We start from the raw sequence: 15,486 nt of genomic DNA on the forward strand, positions 1-15,486 counted from the left end.
TTGTTCAGCTTTTCCTAAAAATGATCCAGGACAGCAGATTTAGAGAAGCATAAGATTTTGAGGAGGTGACAACCGCATAGTTCTTATAAATCTATAATGCATTACCCCAATAGGTGTCTATTATGAGAGTTGTTCTGTAGGCTTAGGTCATTACAGTGTACAGAGCACCTGTATGATCTGACAGCGTGTTAACTCTCGGTCTGACTGGTAGTGTTGTAGTAACCTACTGGAGACCACTTTTTCAAGGTCTTGCTCAGTCTTGTCTTGGTTGAGTTAGACTCGGGATTATTTCTCAAGACCAGTCAAGACCACAGCTGCAGTGACATCTTTTTGTTAACCACAAACGGTTCTCTCTGTCACTCACTCACTTTGGTTTATGAAATGTAATTCAATTACTTTAAGAAAATTGTTCTACAAAAGTATCTGCTTGTGTAACCATGTGAAAAACTTGGCTGAACAAGTGTCAAAACAAAAGCGGGAGAGACTTTAGCAGGTAGCCTACTGTGCTGTTGTGTTCTTCTCGTCAATCCAAACTTTCAACTAAAAATGGTAGGCCTAGTATGGAGTTTATAGATACAATTATCTTTTCTTTTTAGCTGAGGAATAATGTAAACATCAAGTCACATGATTATTATACTGGTAGGCTACTGAGTATTGGCCTTGAAAATGGTCTTGCATTGGTTCAGACTCGGACTTGGTCTCGACCCCCTTAAACTCTTGGTCTTGTATGCTCTGGTCTTGGTCTTGGTCTTGACTTGATCTTGACTTGGATCTTGCTCTGGTCTTGGTCTTGGTATGCTCTTGTCTTGGTCTTGACTCAGTCTACCCCTCAAGGTCTTGGTTTTGTCTTGGTCTTGACTTGGTCTCGACCCCCTCAAAGTCTTGGTTTTGTTGGTCTTGACCCCCTCAAAGTCCTGGTCCTGGTCCTGGTCTTGACTCGGGCTCGGATTAGGTGTTCTTTCTATCTTGACTATGAGGACAGGGCACCGGTGCTCATCTTAATAATCGCCGGCCGGCTGTCTCTGTCGCTGTCTGTGTCTCTCTCTGTGTTTATCAGGAGGTCAAACAAAGCGCACATGTGGCCGGTGGCTCCGCCTCGGTCATGTGACGGTGTTGCAGGCTGAGTCAGCCGGCTCGTCATGCAGCGTCAGTCTCGAGTCGCACAATTATGAAAAAGCAACCTTCCGCTGGAGCTGCAGCCGAAGCGGATCTCTCCAACGTCGTCCACCGGGCTTTCCTTCCAAGGCTAACCGAGAGCACCGCCAATAGATGGATAAAAGCCACGACACAGCTCTTCCTCAGTCTCAACGGTGAAGAGGATGGTATGTGCTCCTCTCCCGGCACCGGGCCGCTTTGATCGCCTCTTGGCTTTTTTAAAGTCCGCTTAAATTGTGCGCTCAGGACCGTCGTCGTGACTGATCGCGGTGTTTGAGTGGCAGGTTTCCCCTCCACCACCGTGCATGCTGCTGCTGCTGCTGCCTCCTGCCGCCTGTCATGCACCCAGCCGAGCCGAGCTCCCGCTGGCCGCCGCGGTTGCTTTGCTTTGCTTTGCTTGCTGTGTTTTATGTTTGCTGACTGTCTGCCTGCCCGTCCGGCTCGGACACCATGAGCAGAGTTTACACTGTGACACAGCGTCTGGCGAGAAATCCCCAAAACCACACACGGGCGTAACGTTAGCAGGCTAGGTAGCTAGCTCGCTAGCGCTAAATGCTAGTAGGTACTTTACCAAAGCTAACTAGTAGCTCCGCCAGCTGCGGTGGGTCGGTGGGTCGGTGGGTCTGTCTGTGGGTCTGTGGGTATGCAGGCAGCCGGCTGGAGCTACAAGAAGACCCAGCTGAGACCGTGTGTGTCCTCTACGGTGCTCGGCACATAAAATACTGCGTTTACAGAGCCGCTGGCACTTGTTAGTTAGTTTTCACGGTTGTGCCAGCTGTCTCAGATGTCGAGACAAGACACGCTGTCATTGCCAGTAACAAGTCAATGCCACCTTGAGCGGCTGCCAGGTCCGGCTCAACTGGACGCTTTGTGTCCCGCCAGCATCGGGTGGCGGTGGTGGGGGTTATCTGATGTTGAGTGGTGCGTTTATTATCTCAGACTTTGTGGAGCATCTGTGCGCCCACTCACGACTCTTGGCTGTTTGGTGAGATTCAGGCCTGTAGCAGCAGCAGCAGACACACTGTCCAGGGTTTGTCTCACTCTCTCATCCTCAGTGTTTTTAACAGAACTTGTAATTTTTCCTCTTCGTGACAACCACGGCCTCCTCCTCCTTCCTTTTATTCTTCCTCCTCCTTTTTTCCACATGAACTGTCTGTGTCTTCCCCCTTAAAACAGACAAACAACAAGCCCAGGGTGGATGCAAGTAGAAGATGACATGTCAGAACTGACCACACAGTGTTGTGTAGTTATCATGACAGTATCATCTAATGTACAACATGGATAACATTCACTATTGTTGTATATTTGGACCAGTATCATAGTAATAACATGGTATTACTGTCTGGTCCTCAGAAATATATCCCCCACCTTGATTCTCATCATGTCACATAATGCCATAGGTCGGTCATGTTCATTAATTGCATCTAATCTCCCACTGTGGTTTCATGCAGTTTGAGATTTCACAGCAGTGTCGCAAATGTCTCACTGTAGACAAATTATCATCATGACACCCTCCCACTTAAATTCGGCTAATGAAAAGACACAGGCAGACAGTGTCCAAATGTGAAAACAAGTAATTATTAATCCGCAAATGTATGTCATGGCTTGTAAGATAAGGAGGATATCTAATCTCCCCCTTTAAGATATTGATTTATGGATGTGTTTATTTATATATCTGTGCTCTATTGTGCTTGTGCTATTCAGTGGGAATCCAGAGCAGCAGGAGGCTGCTTTTTTTTTTTCTTTTTTTTGCCTCCGTGCAGAACTGTCTTATTTCCCACAGTGCTGGGCTGAGCTGGTCACATGCCCCAGCTTACCCCTGGATGAGGAACACTGTTAATGTCAGACTACTCTGCAAAATGCGAATTGAAGCAGGCTCATCAGAGTCGTCAGTATGATTTGTATCACCAGTTGGTAACAGAGCTCTGTCTCTATTATTGCAAGTCACAGCCTCTTATGTAATGGTCAATGGCTGAACTAGTCATCAGTCTGGGCTTTAGCGCTCTGTGAGCATGGGAGAAAACGGTCTTGCATCACTTTGTTGTGCTCCAGAATAGACTCTAGCACTACGAAAGTGTGTGTGTGGTTGTGTTTATTTTGTTATTTGTGTGTGTTAGTGTGCACGCGTGTGTGTGTAAGTGCTTGCGTGTTACAGCCTGTGGCAGAGTGACTGTGGCATGCCCCTTTGAGCTCTGTTATCTCCCGCTCTAATCCACTTGTACCAAACGCACAAGCCCATTTGAAGATGACAGATACAAGTTTTTCCAGTAGCCCTGGTCTGGGTTAATAAAAAAAAAAAAAGTCACAGCTTTAGTTTATCAAATTTTTTTTTGTCATTTTTTTTTATGAATGGAGCTGACCCACTCTCTGCAGAGCTGCTACTGGTGGTCAAGCCTGCAGCTGACATGCTTGGCCTCTGAAATACCCGCAGAACAATGGAGGAAATATCACCTTAGCATATCACATGTTTCTGTATGCAAAGAGAAATACAAATACTTTTAAAATAGTCCCTATATATTGTAGAGTTTTTATCAACAATAGTTTGGCCTTGACCCTGCTGCTGTCTCCTAATGCTTGACAAAACGATGAGTTTTCACAGCCTCACAAAACCGTGAGTGCCAGATGTTGGGAAAGAGTCATCACATGCTTTACATTACTGGGTTATATGGTTGCTTGGAGGGAGGACTCGGGGTGGCATGCCAGCATGGTGTCAGCCCATGCTGTGCAGGCTTTCAGAGCTTGTCCTGGGGGGCATAAGTGTGAGAGCAGGAGTGATCATACTTTGGTCTCATGACTCTATGAACTGACTGTATGAATCTTATCTGAAGGCTATAATCAATTATTTTCCTTTATTTAGCATTTTTTAAAGGCGTACATATTGTAGCATCTAAGATGGGCCAATGAATCCAAAGTAATGACACTTGTAATGTATGTGTGTGATATTCTCTCTTTTCCGGGGCCTATTTTGACCCTACATAACCCCATTGAGATTTTGTTATCTATTTATGTATTTAGTATACCAAGGAATTTAATAAGGGTGCTGTTGCTTTGTTACACTCAGGTTACCAACCCCAGGAGTCGTGACTCATGCTTTAAAAGTTCAGATGGATCTGTATTGTAAAGACTTCACAGTAATCTTGTGGAAGTTTATTTGATCATTGGGATTACATTTATGATTGTCCTGTCACTGTGTAGTGGTAAATCATACCTAATAGACAACCTTTGCCCGCCTCAGAAGTGTAGGCACATGGGATTACATCAAACATTTTGTTTTGATCTGTCTTATCCTTAGCAGTTTGCGTAAAAGGTGTCAAATGTGCATCGTCATTCACTTGTTTTATTGGATGATTTTGCTGTATAGTTTTTTTATTCTATACAATGTCCACTAAAGCAAATTTAAGAGATCCAAAAAAATACTATTAGAATTGCTTCGAGTGTTGAGATCCCCCAAAGGACGCCGTAATTGAGCAGGGCACTTTTTTGGGACCCTTTGTTGTTCTGTGTCATTCAATTTTAGTAATCTGCTGATTATTTTTTTAATTAATTGTTTGGTCCTAAAAGGTTCTAAAAGCTCAGTCTTCAAATGTCTTCACATTAATACTGGCAAATGAGGCAAATAAATTGTAACAATTTTTATGATTGTATATTAATTGCTGCCAATTAACCTCTGCCATTTGACTCATTGATAAATTAACAAATCTTTTCTTGAGTGCATTTCCAAAACAGATTATATCTGTGTAGGAATTTTAGTCTTTCTGGGGGTACAACTACAATTGTGTGGTACGACTGCAGCCCCCCTGTGATGTGACTTGATCCAAAGAGAAACAGCAGTGAGGAATTAAGGTTATGGCATGGAAAAATCTCACGGCAGGAGCCTTAGCTCACTGTAGCGTGGAGGATGCCCCAGTTCTCCCTCTGTCCCTTTGACTAGAACTGTATACCAGCAGCTCAGTTGTAATTATTGTATAACGTGGCATAGTCGGAATGAAATCAAAAAAATGAGGTGAGACCTGATTCCTATATGTTCAACTGAAATGTTATTTCCATCTCTCATTACAAAGAACTGAACCTTCTTGAAGCTGAATCATATCCAGAGCGCTTTGATCCCAATTTGTTTAGATAAATGGAAAAAATAGATAAACAGCAAAAAATACTATTTTTCTCTTTGTGCTTATTCACTGAGAAACTCTCCTCTGTTTGGATACCGCTCACACTAAAGTGCTGACCCCATAACCTCCACTCGTTCTAATGGGTAATAGAATTGCCAAGCCAGATGTTATCTCACCCCATGTTACGTCAGGCGGGGCCAGTGGAACGATGGGTCGACCGGCCAACCTTGTTACATTGTTGGGAAAAAGAAGAGAGTGGAAGGAAGAGCTCAGTTAGCAACAAGGTTTCTGAGTTCACCACGCACACGTGTTTTTGTGCGCTGGAAGCCGACTGTAGGAAGAAGAGGCAACAGTTTATGATCAAATTTGCATCACCCCATTATAAACACATGCAATTCCACCAACACATGTTGACACACACACACTATGCTTATCCATAGCATCTGATATCATCAAAATGAATAAGATGGAAAGCTTCTGGGTTAAATTTCCTACAGGAACATAGTAATTATAAAAGCTGGAGCACAGAGAAAGAAGCCAGAGAGGAAGAGGGAGGGAGTGAGGAAGTGGGAGAGTGACTGACTGAATTTGCGTGTGTGTGTTTGAGGGAGAGAGAGTGTGTGTGTGTGTGTGTTTGGCAGGGGCTCTGAAGTGCTCAAGTCTTTTGTTGCCTGACATTCTCAGGTACCATGGTTACAGTTTCGCAGAGCACAGTCCTGCTTTATCTGCCTCATTAACACTTTGTTGGGTCAAGACGACAGCAACGTTTTTGTTGGATGCATTCCTCCACAAAGCGTATTGAGAGAGACCTGCCCCAGGTCAAAGGGTGTGTGCCTCACACCTGTCTCTGCTCCAGCGGACATGAATCTCCGTGCCGTGAATTCGACATCACTAGAAACTGAGTCAGTGACCTGCTGCACATTGTCAGGGCAGCACATGATGATATCATTACACCAGCAGCATAACTCATAGGCAGTGGAGGTGGTGCTGTAGAGTAGGAAATCATTAAAACTTTCTACAGCTCTATTTGTAATTACTGCCAAAAAAAGAAAGCACTTAAAGAGGAACCATGTAGAGCCGCCCGATTCTGGGAAAAATGTGAATCAAGATTTTCTTTTTTGCTTAGAATCGAGATCACAATTCTTTGGCTTTTTTTTCACAAATTGAAATGTTTATTATTTCTTTCTTAAGCCCGGTGACAGGCATGTTTTTTTCTGATAGTGGGCTGACACAGGTCATATATGGCAGGGCCCGAGGTAACAGATTAATGAAAGAGTAGATCAATGAAAAGTTACCATTAAACCAAAGTAAAATTCTGACAGCAAGTGAATCTAAGGTGTTTTCACACAAGCAGTGTTCAGATCGGCCCAGCTGAACTTTGAGCCCGAGTGTGGTGCGTTTGGGTCAGTGAACTCTACAGTCCCTCTCGGGTGCGCGTCCGTTTGTTATGTGAACACGGCTGGACCTTGATCATGGATGTAGTCTATTATATTAATCGATCCGCGCCAACTTCCTGGTGTCTCCATTGTTAAAGTTTATTGTTACTTCTCAAGTTTCATTTTTACATTCGGGAGTCATGGAAACAACGCTCTGCCAGCGGTGCGGTGTTTGGAGCAGAGTGAAAACAAATGTGTGAAGGATTAAATCCAGTGGTTCGGTGTTTTAGCCAACTCTGCTCTGGAGCCGCGCCTCGGCTAACGTTAACAGCTTTTCCTTCGTGACATGTGTCCCGTTATACTTGACGAAGTTGTGACGTGAAGTTGCCGTCTCATGACCGTTGTTCTCGCGCTCCATCAACGCTGCTGTCCCTCTCGAAAAACTCTCACTACCAGCAGGCTTCCTCCTCCACTAAATCATGTGATGTAAAGGCGCTTTGTTACAGGTTGAAGGAAACGGCAGCACCAGTGCGGCGTTTGAGGCTTGTAGAACTTGTAGAGGAAAACAGGAGCGTTTGTTTGTGATGCTCGTGAAATAAAATGGAGAATAATCGTTGTCATTCAGAAATGAGATCGCATGTACTGTAGGTGTGCATCGAGATCGCGATTTTTTAACGATTTATCGTGCAGCCCTAGAACCATGCAAGATTTGCACCTTGATTAAACAGCTTCAGAGTAAGTGATGGTGAAATGACTTGTTACTGCCTTCCACCTAGCGTCTCTTGGCCGAATACCAACCTTCCAAGATCAGAGCCTCCGACCCGGTGTCCCAGATCTCGTCTCGCAAGAAACATGGACTGCTCTACGACACTACAACACGAACAAGTCCCGTAATCTGTTATCTCTTGTTAACGTTACCCACCTCAGTAGACGTTGCTCCACGGATTGCCTTCTCATTGAAAACAAATTCACATGGCCCGGGGGGGAGGGAGGAAGTATAGCGATGAGTTTTTATGACAGTGAAAATTTGCACTCCGAAACTGTAGGGGGAGCTCCTTAGAGAGAAAATGCAACCGAAACAGTGAAAAAGCGACCGACTCGCTAGTTCCCCTTTAATATTATTGTCAGTCGTTGCTAATTTGGACATCAAATTCAACCCTACCGATTGATGTTGTTAGATGCAGCTGTATTTGCCCTGCCATGATGTGGCTGTATCCCACTTTACACACATTTTATGTTTTAGTGTTGAATGTTTTGGTCGTGTAATGTATAATTTTGATGTACAGTTTTGTACTTGGGAGAAGCCAGGTAGAAGACAAGATGAGTCCCACTCTAATGGCTCAATTGATCTTATCCTAGGTCAGTGGTTCCCAAACGGTGTGCCGAGGCACACTGGTGTGCCGTGAGGCAAGTCCAGGTGTGCCTTGGGATTTTGTGACAACCATACATTATTATTGCAATATACAACTACACAAAAAATAATTATTTTTAATTTACTATCAGTACTTTGTATGCGCTCATTTCATAATACAGAGGCAAACTCTATACCTAAAAACAATTCTTAAAAAACAAAACCTCAAAGAGAACCCCATATTTCGCACAATATGTTTCAATACTGATCAATTTGTAGGACCATGGACGGTGCAGCTTCCTTGCATTGACAGTTCTCTGTGATGACATTTTGCAAAGTTTCCTTTGCCTTATTGTGACCTGTCTGGTTTAAATGGTTGTATTGCTGCTTTGATGAAGCCTAATTTGATGAAGTTTCAAATTAATTTTTTAAAAATATTTTGTTAATAAATATGATTTCGTGAGTAATGTAGCCTAGTTGTCTTTGTCACATTTTATTTGGCATTATTAAATAATTATGCACATTTACAGATATTTTACATGATATAAGTGATAACACGTGTTATGAAGGCTATTTTGAACAATAGGTGTGCCTTGAGATTTTTACTTGTCCTTTGGTGTGCCTTGGCCACAAAAAGTTTGGGAACCACTGTCCTAGGTGATTGGACAGAGCTAGATGAACAGATTTCCTCATGTTTCCTGTCTTTTATCATAAGCTAAGATAACAACTCCTAAAATAAAATGACAAAGCCTAAGATTTATTCATTCATTTTTGTTTTTGAACGTCTTACTTACGTACCTCTGAATTAGTGGATTTAAGGATTACTCTCAAGCACTCACTTTGGTTTTAATCTCAAAAAAGGTGGTTTTGATAATTGAGGGTTTGTCTACACTGTGTGATTAACTGTTCAGGGCAAAGTTCAGCCAAAACATAAATCCATATTGAAAGGGATGATGATCCCCACCGTGGAGATGATATTTTACACCTACTAAAAGCATCACCCTCATATGATCCTCTGCCAGGTCTCCGATGGTACATTAAACTTTCTGACATACAATGTAAATTAAAATGAAAGGTAGAAATCAGGAATGGAAGGCAATTTAGGAGTGTGTCTGAGAGAAATATCTCCATGCTAAGATTTAAGACGTTTGACCTTGATGACTTGTTAAATGATGATGTCGGTCACTGTTCCGCAGCAAAGTGTGTGAATAGAAAACATCAATCAAAACTGCTTGTGACACGTGGACACACCTGATGTAAATATTTTTCCTGCAGCGGAGCAAAGTGTGATCATCCAAACCACTGCCTTGCGCAAATATACGTGAACACATGTTGTGGATTGCACGTGGGAAAAGAACTTTAATGTGGCCAGTCTATAGTTTTGTTGTTGTCATTTTAATCAAGGCGTCTGTTGGTCCTTTTATTTTTAAACTAATGGTTTCAAAATAAAGGAGGCCTCCTGAAGTGTGACTGTAGGCTCAAAAAGTAGATTTTGGAGGGGTTTTGTGCACACTGCATGGATCACAGTATGTGGTGTGTCTTCAGTAGACAACTAGGTATATATCATTGAAGCCTCTGCCCATCCACTAATCCTCTCCCACACCTCCGCCTCCCTCGTCTCTTTCTCTCCAGCCCGAGTATAATATCTAGTTTGTCTCAGACACATTCATCTGCCCCCTGAGTAGCTTCTTACAGATTAACAGTGGATGGAGTTTGGAGGCTGCAACCTCTCACTGATCGCTCAGCTTTTAACTCGGGCCGGATCTGTATGGTAACAGCATCGCTGTAGACTTTGAGACCCGTATGGAAATTGCACGTAGATCTTTGGAGACACGGAGACGCGGTGATCTCTGACCGATGATCCAGCGCTCGAGGGAGGCTGCGGTGACTGAGGTTTGTCCAGGAGATGCATGAAGGAGCCTTGGTATGTTCCTGTACAAAGCCCTTAAACACAGAGATGAAGAGGAGGACATCCAGGTATGCAAACTCTGAGGCTTGGTCCCATAGGTCGAGCTGTGGGATGATTACGCATATAATATGTTGAAATGTTTCTGTTAAAAACTGTTGTTTGGTGTTGATGTGTGGAACCAGTAGCACCAAGGATGGGATGGTGACAAGTGACGACAAAGATTTAATTCTAGATACGCTGATTTAATTCCTCACATGGGACTTTTGCAGGGCAGGGAACTGACTTTGGTTCACATTCACAACTATCAAGACCGTCCCTGTTCACACTCTCTCTCACCAAAACCTGGCTCATGCTCAGCTAGCTCTAGCACAGGAACCTGAGCTGCTGCCTGTCTGCTTCCCACCGTTTCCAGCCCTGGTTGTTGTTACACTGTTGTTTGAGTTTGAGGAATAATTGAAAGTCTTTGGTGCAAAGCAGGTGACGGCGTTTGAATGTTTCCCTCTTTGTGCTGGGGCGGATTAATGTTGTTAATCACTTGCGGGTCCCTCTGAGCTGCGCTGGGGGAACAACGAGGAATGGGGCATTAATTGCAAATTCCTGTGACATAAATCCATGGTTGGATAAAATGGCGACATAGAATCAGATTATTTTATTGTTTTATAACATTTATATGGACACCTGTAGCCGATGTGCTTTCTGAACTGTACCTGCCCTCATTTCAAATGTCGAGTTTCATTTTGTTTTAAATTATCAAGACTTGTAATCCCTTTGATTTTCATATACTAAAATCTGGATTAAGGAGGCACAAGCCCCCCCTTTTCCTTTGATGATGATTCTTTCCTTTCAAGAAAGTTGTTCCAGACTTAAGTACAATTTACCCATACCTCTGAATATTGATCCTGTGGTCTTTTTGCGTGTTTTATTTGTCTTTTTGAGACTACAATGGCTTTAATATTAGTCTTGTTAGTACAAACACTGATCTAATGTACACAGGAGCATTGCTTATACCATCCAGAGAATCTTGGCTCAGCACAATAAATGACCTCTGTGCTTTGCAAATGAATTTTGCCTTTGCCTTGCTGGCAGCATGAATATATTAAAAGTAAAAACAAATATGAGGAACATCAGGTGGTGTCCACCACTCACAGTTGTTTTTTCTCTTTATTCACAGTCCCAGAAACCCTGGATAGAAAGCACTTTCACCAAGAGGGAATGTGTGTACATACTTCCAGTGTCAAAGGACCCCCACAGGTATGTGCTTCGATGGACCGTAGTGTGCCTTGTGGTGAGAGCCATGGAAACGGGGTAATTGTATGGTGTGTGTGTGTGTGTGTGTTAAAGTAGGCTCAAACCCTAACCACTACTCTGCAAAGAGTAAATGAGTCTGTTTCTGCATAATCCTAATGTTTATGCCTGTCACTATAATTACAGCGTTAAATGAGAGGGAACACTATTGAGATGAACCTGTGTCATATCGTCTTCCTTTTCTAGGAATGTCCAATTCATTTCTGATATTATCTGATGATACATACCCAATTATTTGATTCAGTGAAAGCTGAAAGTCAATTTTTCCATCACAAGTTTTCTCCTTGTCAATCTGTTTGTGTACATGAAGAACTGATGTGGACGGTCTTTCTTTTGTCAGATGAGGCAGGATATTCCAGCAGTCTGACTGGAATCTTACAGAGCAGTGTTAAAACTGTACAGAGGCCGCCTTATTGGCTTTGCATGAAGGCCAGTCATTCACAATGAGACATCTTTGCATGAGAAGAATACATAAAAAGTAAAAGACACAGCAGGTCAAATAGCAAGTATGTTCCCACATTTAAATTTGAATATTGTTTTGCCTTTGTGTTTTGAGGCGGTTCTTTGTTTAGTAACACACTTTCAACAAGTTGCGTTCCTTCTTTTAAACTCACAGTGATACAAGTTGACTCTTTTTCCTTTGTTTTCTTTTACATCAATTATTTGCCATTGGCTTTTCTCCACTAACCACAGAATGTGCTGCTGCTCGTAGATGATTCAGAGATGTTGGTGAACACAGGTCTGCATGTCACTGTGATCAAAGTGAGAGTCCACTTTGCCAGGTTTCATAACCTCACTCTGGGTTAAAGGTCCCTCTAACTGGGCTGCTCGTCCAACCAACAGATAACCTTCTTCCTCAAGACACTTTGTCTCCCAAGAATTTGTTTACCAAAAACTCCTCACCAGGCGAGATCAGACCATCAAAAGTGTCTTTGTCGTTGTGTTGTGGTGTTGACAATATGCTTCACGTCTATACTGAGGTGGATAAAGTGTGCATGTAGAATGATTTGAATGATTTTATATATTTTTATATGTATGTGTGTGTGTGTGTGTGTGTGTGTGTCTGTAGACATAAACCGTACAGAACCATAAAGCAGTTAAATTAGCAAAAGAAGTGTTGTTTTTTTATTGTCTATTATTTTTTGTGAGCAGTGGTGAGGTTTGGTCATGGTAAACACTGCAGACATTTAAAAAGGAATATTTACCCATAAAATCAAACGTTGGCTTAAGATAAGGCTGTGGTTCTTTGCTACAGAACTGTCCGCCTCATTTTTCAATTTCTCCAAAGAATAAATACCTGAAATTATACCAAAATACAATTGTCAAGTAAATATACTTCGTTACTATCTACTCCTGCATGTATGTGGTCTTGCATGATTTTTGTATTTTGATTAGTGATTGAATATGTTGGTGTAAAATTCCTTTGCAGATGCCTTCCAGGATGCCAGATTTGCCAGCAGCTGGTCCGGTAAGTGTTTGTTTGGTCTTTTGTGTCACTCATCATTTTCTGTTACTTGAAAGAATTTACCTGGGAAAATCCAAGCGAACTTGTTACCCCAAAAAAACCCTGCAGGCAAATTTTTTAATGTGTAATTTCACCGAACAGTAGCACCCTCCCCTCAGGAAACGATTAACTTCCAGGCTTTGTGAGTCAGGATGCACATTCTCCCATCAGGCAGTGAGTTGAGTGAACAAAAAGCGTAGGCTGGTCATCAATTATGATAATGATATTAGTAAGTAAAGTTTACATACAGTCTTAGAAGTCTGTCAGATCTTGAAATGTTGGCTTGTTGTTATGAATTGAATGAACTCTATTACTACGCTTAAAAAATGGTGTACCATCGGATTCCCTGGGTCACCCTATGACATGTTACCATTTTCTCACTACCCCTTGAACAATGTCCAATTTTTTATTGAAGTTGGAAAAGATGATCTTCAAACCAAGACCAAGTTAAAACATGTATTTTTAAAACATTTAATATTTTTAATCGGAAAGTCGCCAAAAGGCAAGAGGTCTTAACTCCCAGCCCCCTCGGGAGGTAACTCAGAAAATCGGGTGAACTTTGATCTCTAGAGGGTGCTACAATAAGAAAAGCTGAAATTTTACCTTACAACTGTTGACCATGCTGTTGGCATGAAATCAAACTTCTTCAGTCTGGTAAAACCATAGAACTTGTCAAATCATTCTCATTGATGCAGTGGCCACTTTTTGGATTGTTTTTGTTTTAAATCAAGACTTGAGTCATGGCTGAAACAAATAGAAATGAAAAAGTGTGTTATTCTTCTACTAATAAAAATGGTTGTGTTCAACCTCCAGATGCTGCTGTGGGCGGCTGGTGCGGCAGCATGTTGGCTTCACAGCCAGCTTGGCCACAAAATACTCGGATGTGAAGTTGGGTGAAAACCCCAACGTGTCCATGCCCGAGCTGGAGGAGTGGTCGGTGGAAAAACACACAGAGGCGAGCCCCACTGACGCCTACGGTGTCATCAACTTCCAGGGAGGGTCTCACTCGTACAGAGCCAAGGTAGGAGGGCAAATTCTTCCTGTTGGAGGGCATGTTTTTCATGCAACAACAAAGCGTATGTGTCAAAGCTGGAGAAAAATGATCCAACGCAGTGACACAAAGCGTTTCTTTTGGGTTTAGGCCTTGTTTTGAGCTTGATTTGACAAAATGATGATTAAAATTAATACATTACAATACATTACACCCTTTGTGTATTTGTGTACGTATCTATGTGTTAACTTGGACATGCTTTACCCCACCTCTTCCAAACATGGGCAGTATGTGCGTTTGTCCCACGACTCGAGGCCCGAGAGCATCCTGCGGCTGATGTTGAAGGAATGGCATATGGAGCTTCCCAAGATCCTCATCTCTGTCCATGGAGGAGTGCAAAACTTTGAGCTGCACCCACGCATCAAGCAGGTGGTGGGCAAGGGCCTCATCAAAGCTGCAGTCACCACCGGGGCCTGGATCCTCACCGGGGGCGTCAACACAGGTATGCAGTCAAAGACCTGCTTTTCCTTCCTCTTTCTTTCTGTTGAAATTACTTTTTTTCAACAAGGTACTCCTTACTATCATCAAAAGTCATACATTTTCTTGGTCAAGGAATATGTGGTGATTTAACGATTTCTTTATGGGACTATACCAGAATATATTTACCCATTTTAAAATGTGTCGTTTGAAGGCGGTTTCAGTTGTTTCCTAACACCAAGCTCAACAGTAATGAAAATCAGACTGCTAATTGCAAAACACCTCATGGGACTGAGCTTTCACTCCCTCATTTTTAGCATGCTTCAAATTTTTCAGGTATTAAGCCGTCCGGTCATTGTGAGATCAGTTCTGTGCATGTCAGACTGTGCCACCTTTAGGAAAGGAGAACAATGGCTGCAGCTGAAGTATATGTACCGGTACTAGTGTGTACTATCAGTAGCTGCTGTATTTGCTGCTGTGAGATCTGAGGTGTGATTCTATCACTCCGATGACTTGTTGGTGACACATACTGGGTTAAAATTGTGAGTGTGAAAATGCAGCAGCCATGCCGCCTTTGTGACTCTATAGCCGGATTAAATTAGCATTACCTCCTTTGATGCTTATTGCCTCCTTGTTTGAACCAAAAATCTTCATCAGATTAGAAATGTATGAATATCAGAGTCATCTGAATGTGCGATGTCCTTAGTAACAGGTACTGAGCATGTTATCCACCCACAGCCCTATGTTCCCTCAGCCCTATGTTCCCTCTGGACTCTCTCTACCTATCTGGACTCTACCTATCTGGCCTGTCTAGCCTCTACCTGGTCTTTTTACTAAACTTAACCAACTCCTTTCTTCATTGCCTAAACCCAACCAATGGTGGGACCGAAGGGCTGTGGGAACATAGGGCCTAATTTTCAGTGACAACAAAAGTTAGAAATGAGGGAACATAGGGCTGAGGGAACATAGGGCTGTGGGAACATAGGGATGACCCCCTGAGCATAATGAAAACCCACCCTGAATAAAAGATAAATGGTACTGACAACTGAAGGGATGTAGAAGCCAAATAACCTTTGTCTGCTCCTTTTTAATGATATTAATTGAGGATTGGTCTAAAAGAAGTCACACACACACACACAGTTCACAAACAAACAGCTACCATCAGTGCGATGCGCTGATGAAGCACAAGTTGTAATGCCGGGCTTTAAGCATGTCATTTGGTTGTGTGTGGTGGCCGAGGTGTGTCTGCAGCCACAGCGCAGCGTTAAGACGATGTGGTCTGATCATAGTGTTTAAATCATTACTCACA

General features: G+C 42.7%; 1 protein-coding gene across 5 annotated transcripts in view; it reads left to right on the forward strand.

The window, feature by feature from the left end:
* Window positions 1–1,258: 1,258 nt before the first annotated feature.
* Window positions 1,259–15,486, forward strand: part of trpm7 (transient receptor potential cation channel, subfamily M, member 7) — a 37,657-nt gene continuing 23,429 nt past the window's right edge. For 2 of the 5 annotated variants that reach the window (XM_085764738.1, XM_085764711.1), the window contains exons 1-5: window positions 9,722–9,968; window positions 11,072–11,151; window positions 12,635–12,673; window positions 13,523–13,730; window positions 13,989–14,202. In XM_085764738.1, coding sequence (XP_085620864.1) covers window positions 9,918–9,968; window positions 11,072–11,151; window positions 12,635–12,673; window positions 13,523–13,730; window positions 13,989–14,202 — 592 coding nt within the window. In that variant the 5' untranslated portion in view covers window positions 9,722–9,917. Of the gene's footprint in view, window positions 1,323–9,721; window positions 9,969–11,071; window positions 11,152–12,634; window positions 12,674–13,522; window positions 13,731–13,988; window positions 14,203–15,486 lie in introns of those variants that run through there. The other 3 variants (XM_085764746.1, XM_085764728.1, XM_085764719.1) reach the window with 2 other exon arrangements.

This window comes from Trachurus japonicus, chromosome 3 (assembly GCF_045865225.1).
Source record: "Trachurus japonicus isolate A0001 chromosome 3, Traja_1.0".
In the NCBI taxonomy this organism is placed as follows: Eukaryota; Metazoa; Chordata; class Actinopteri; order Carangiformes; family Carangidae; genus Trachurus; species Trachurus japonicus.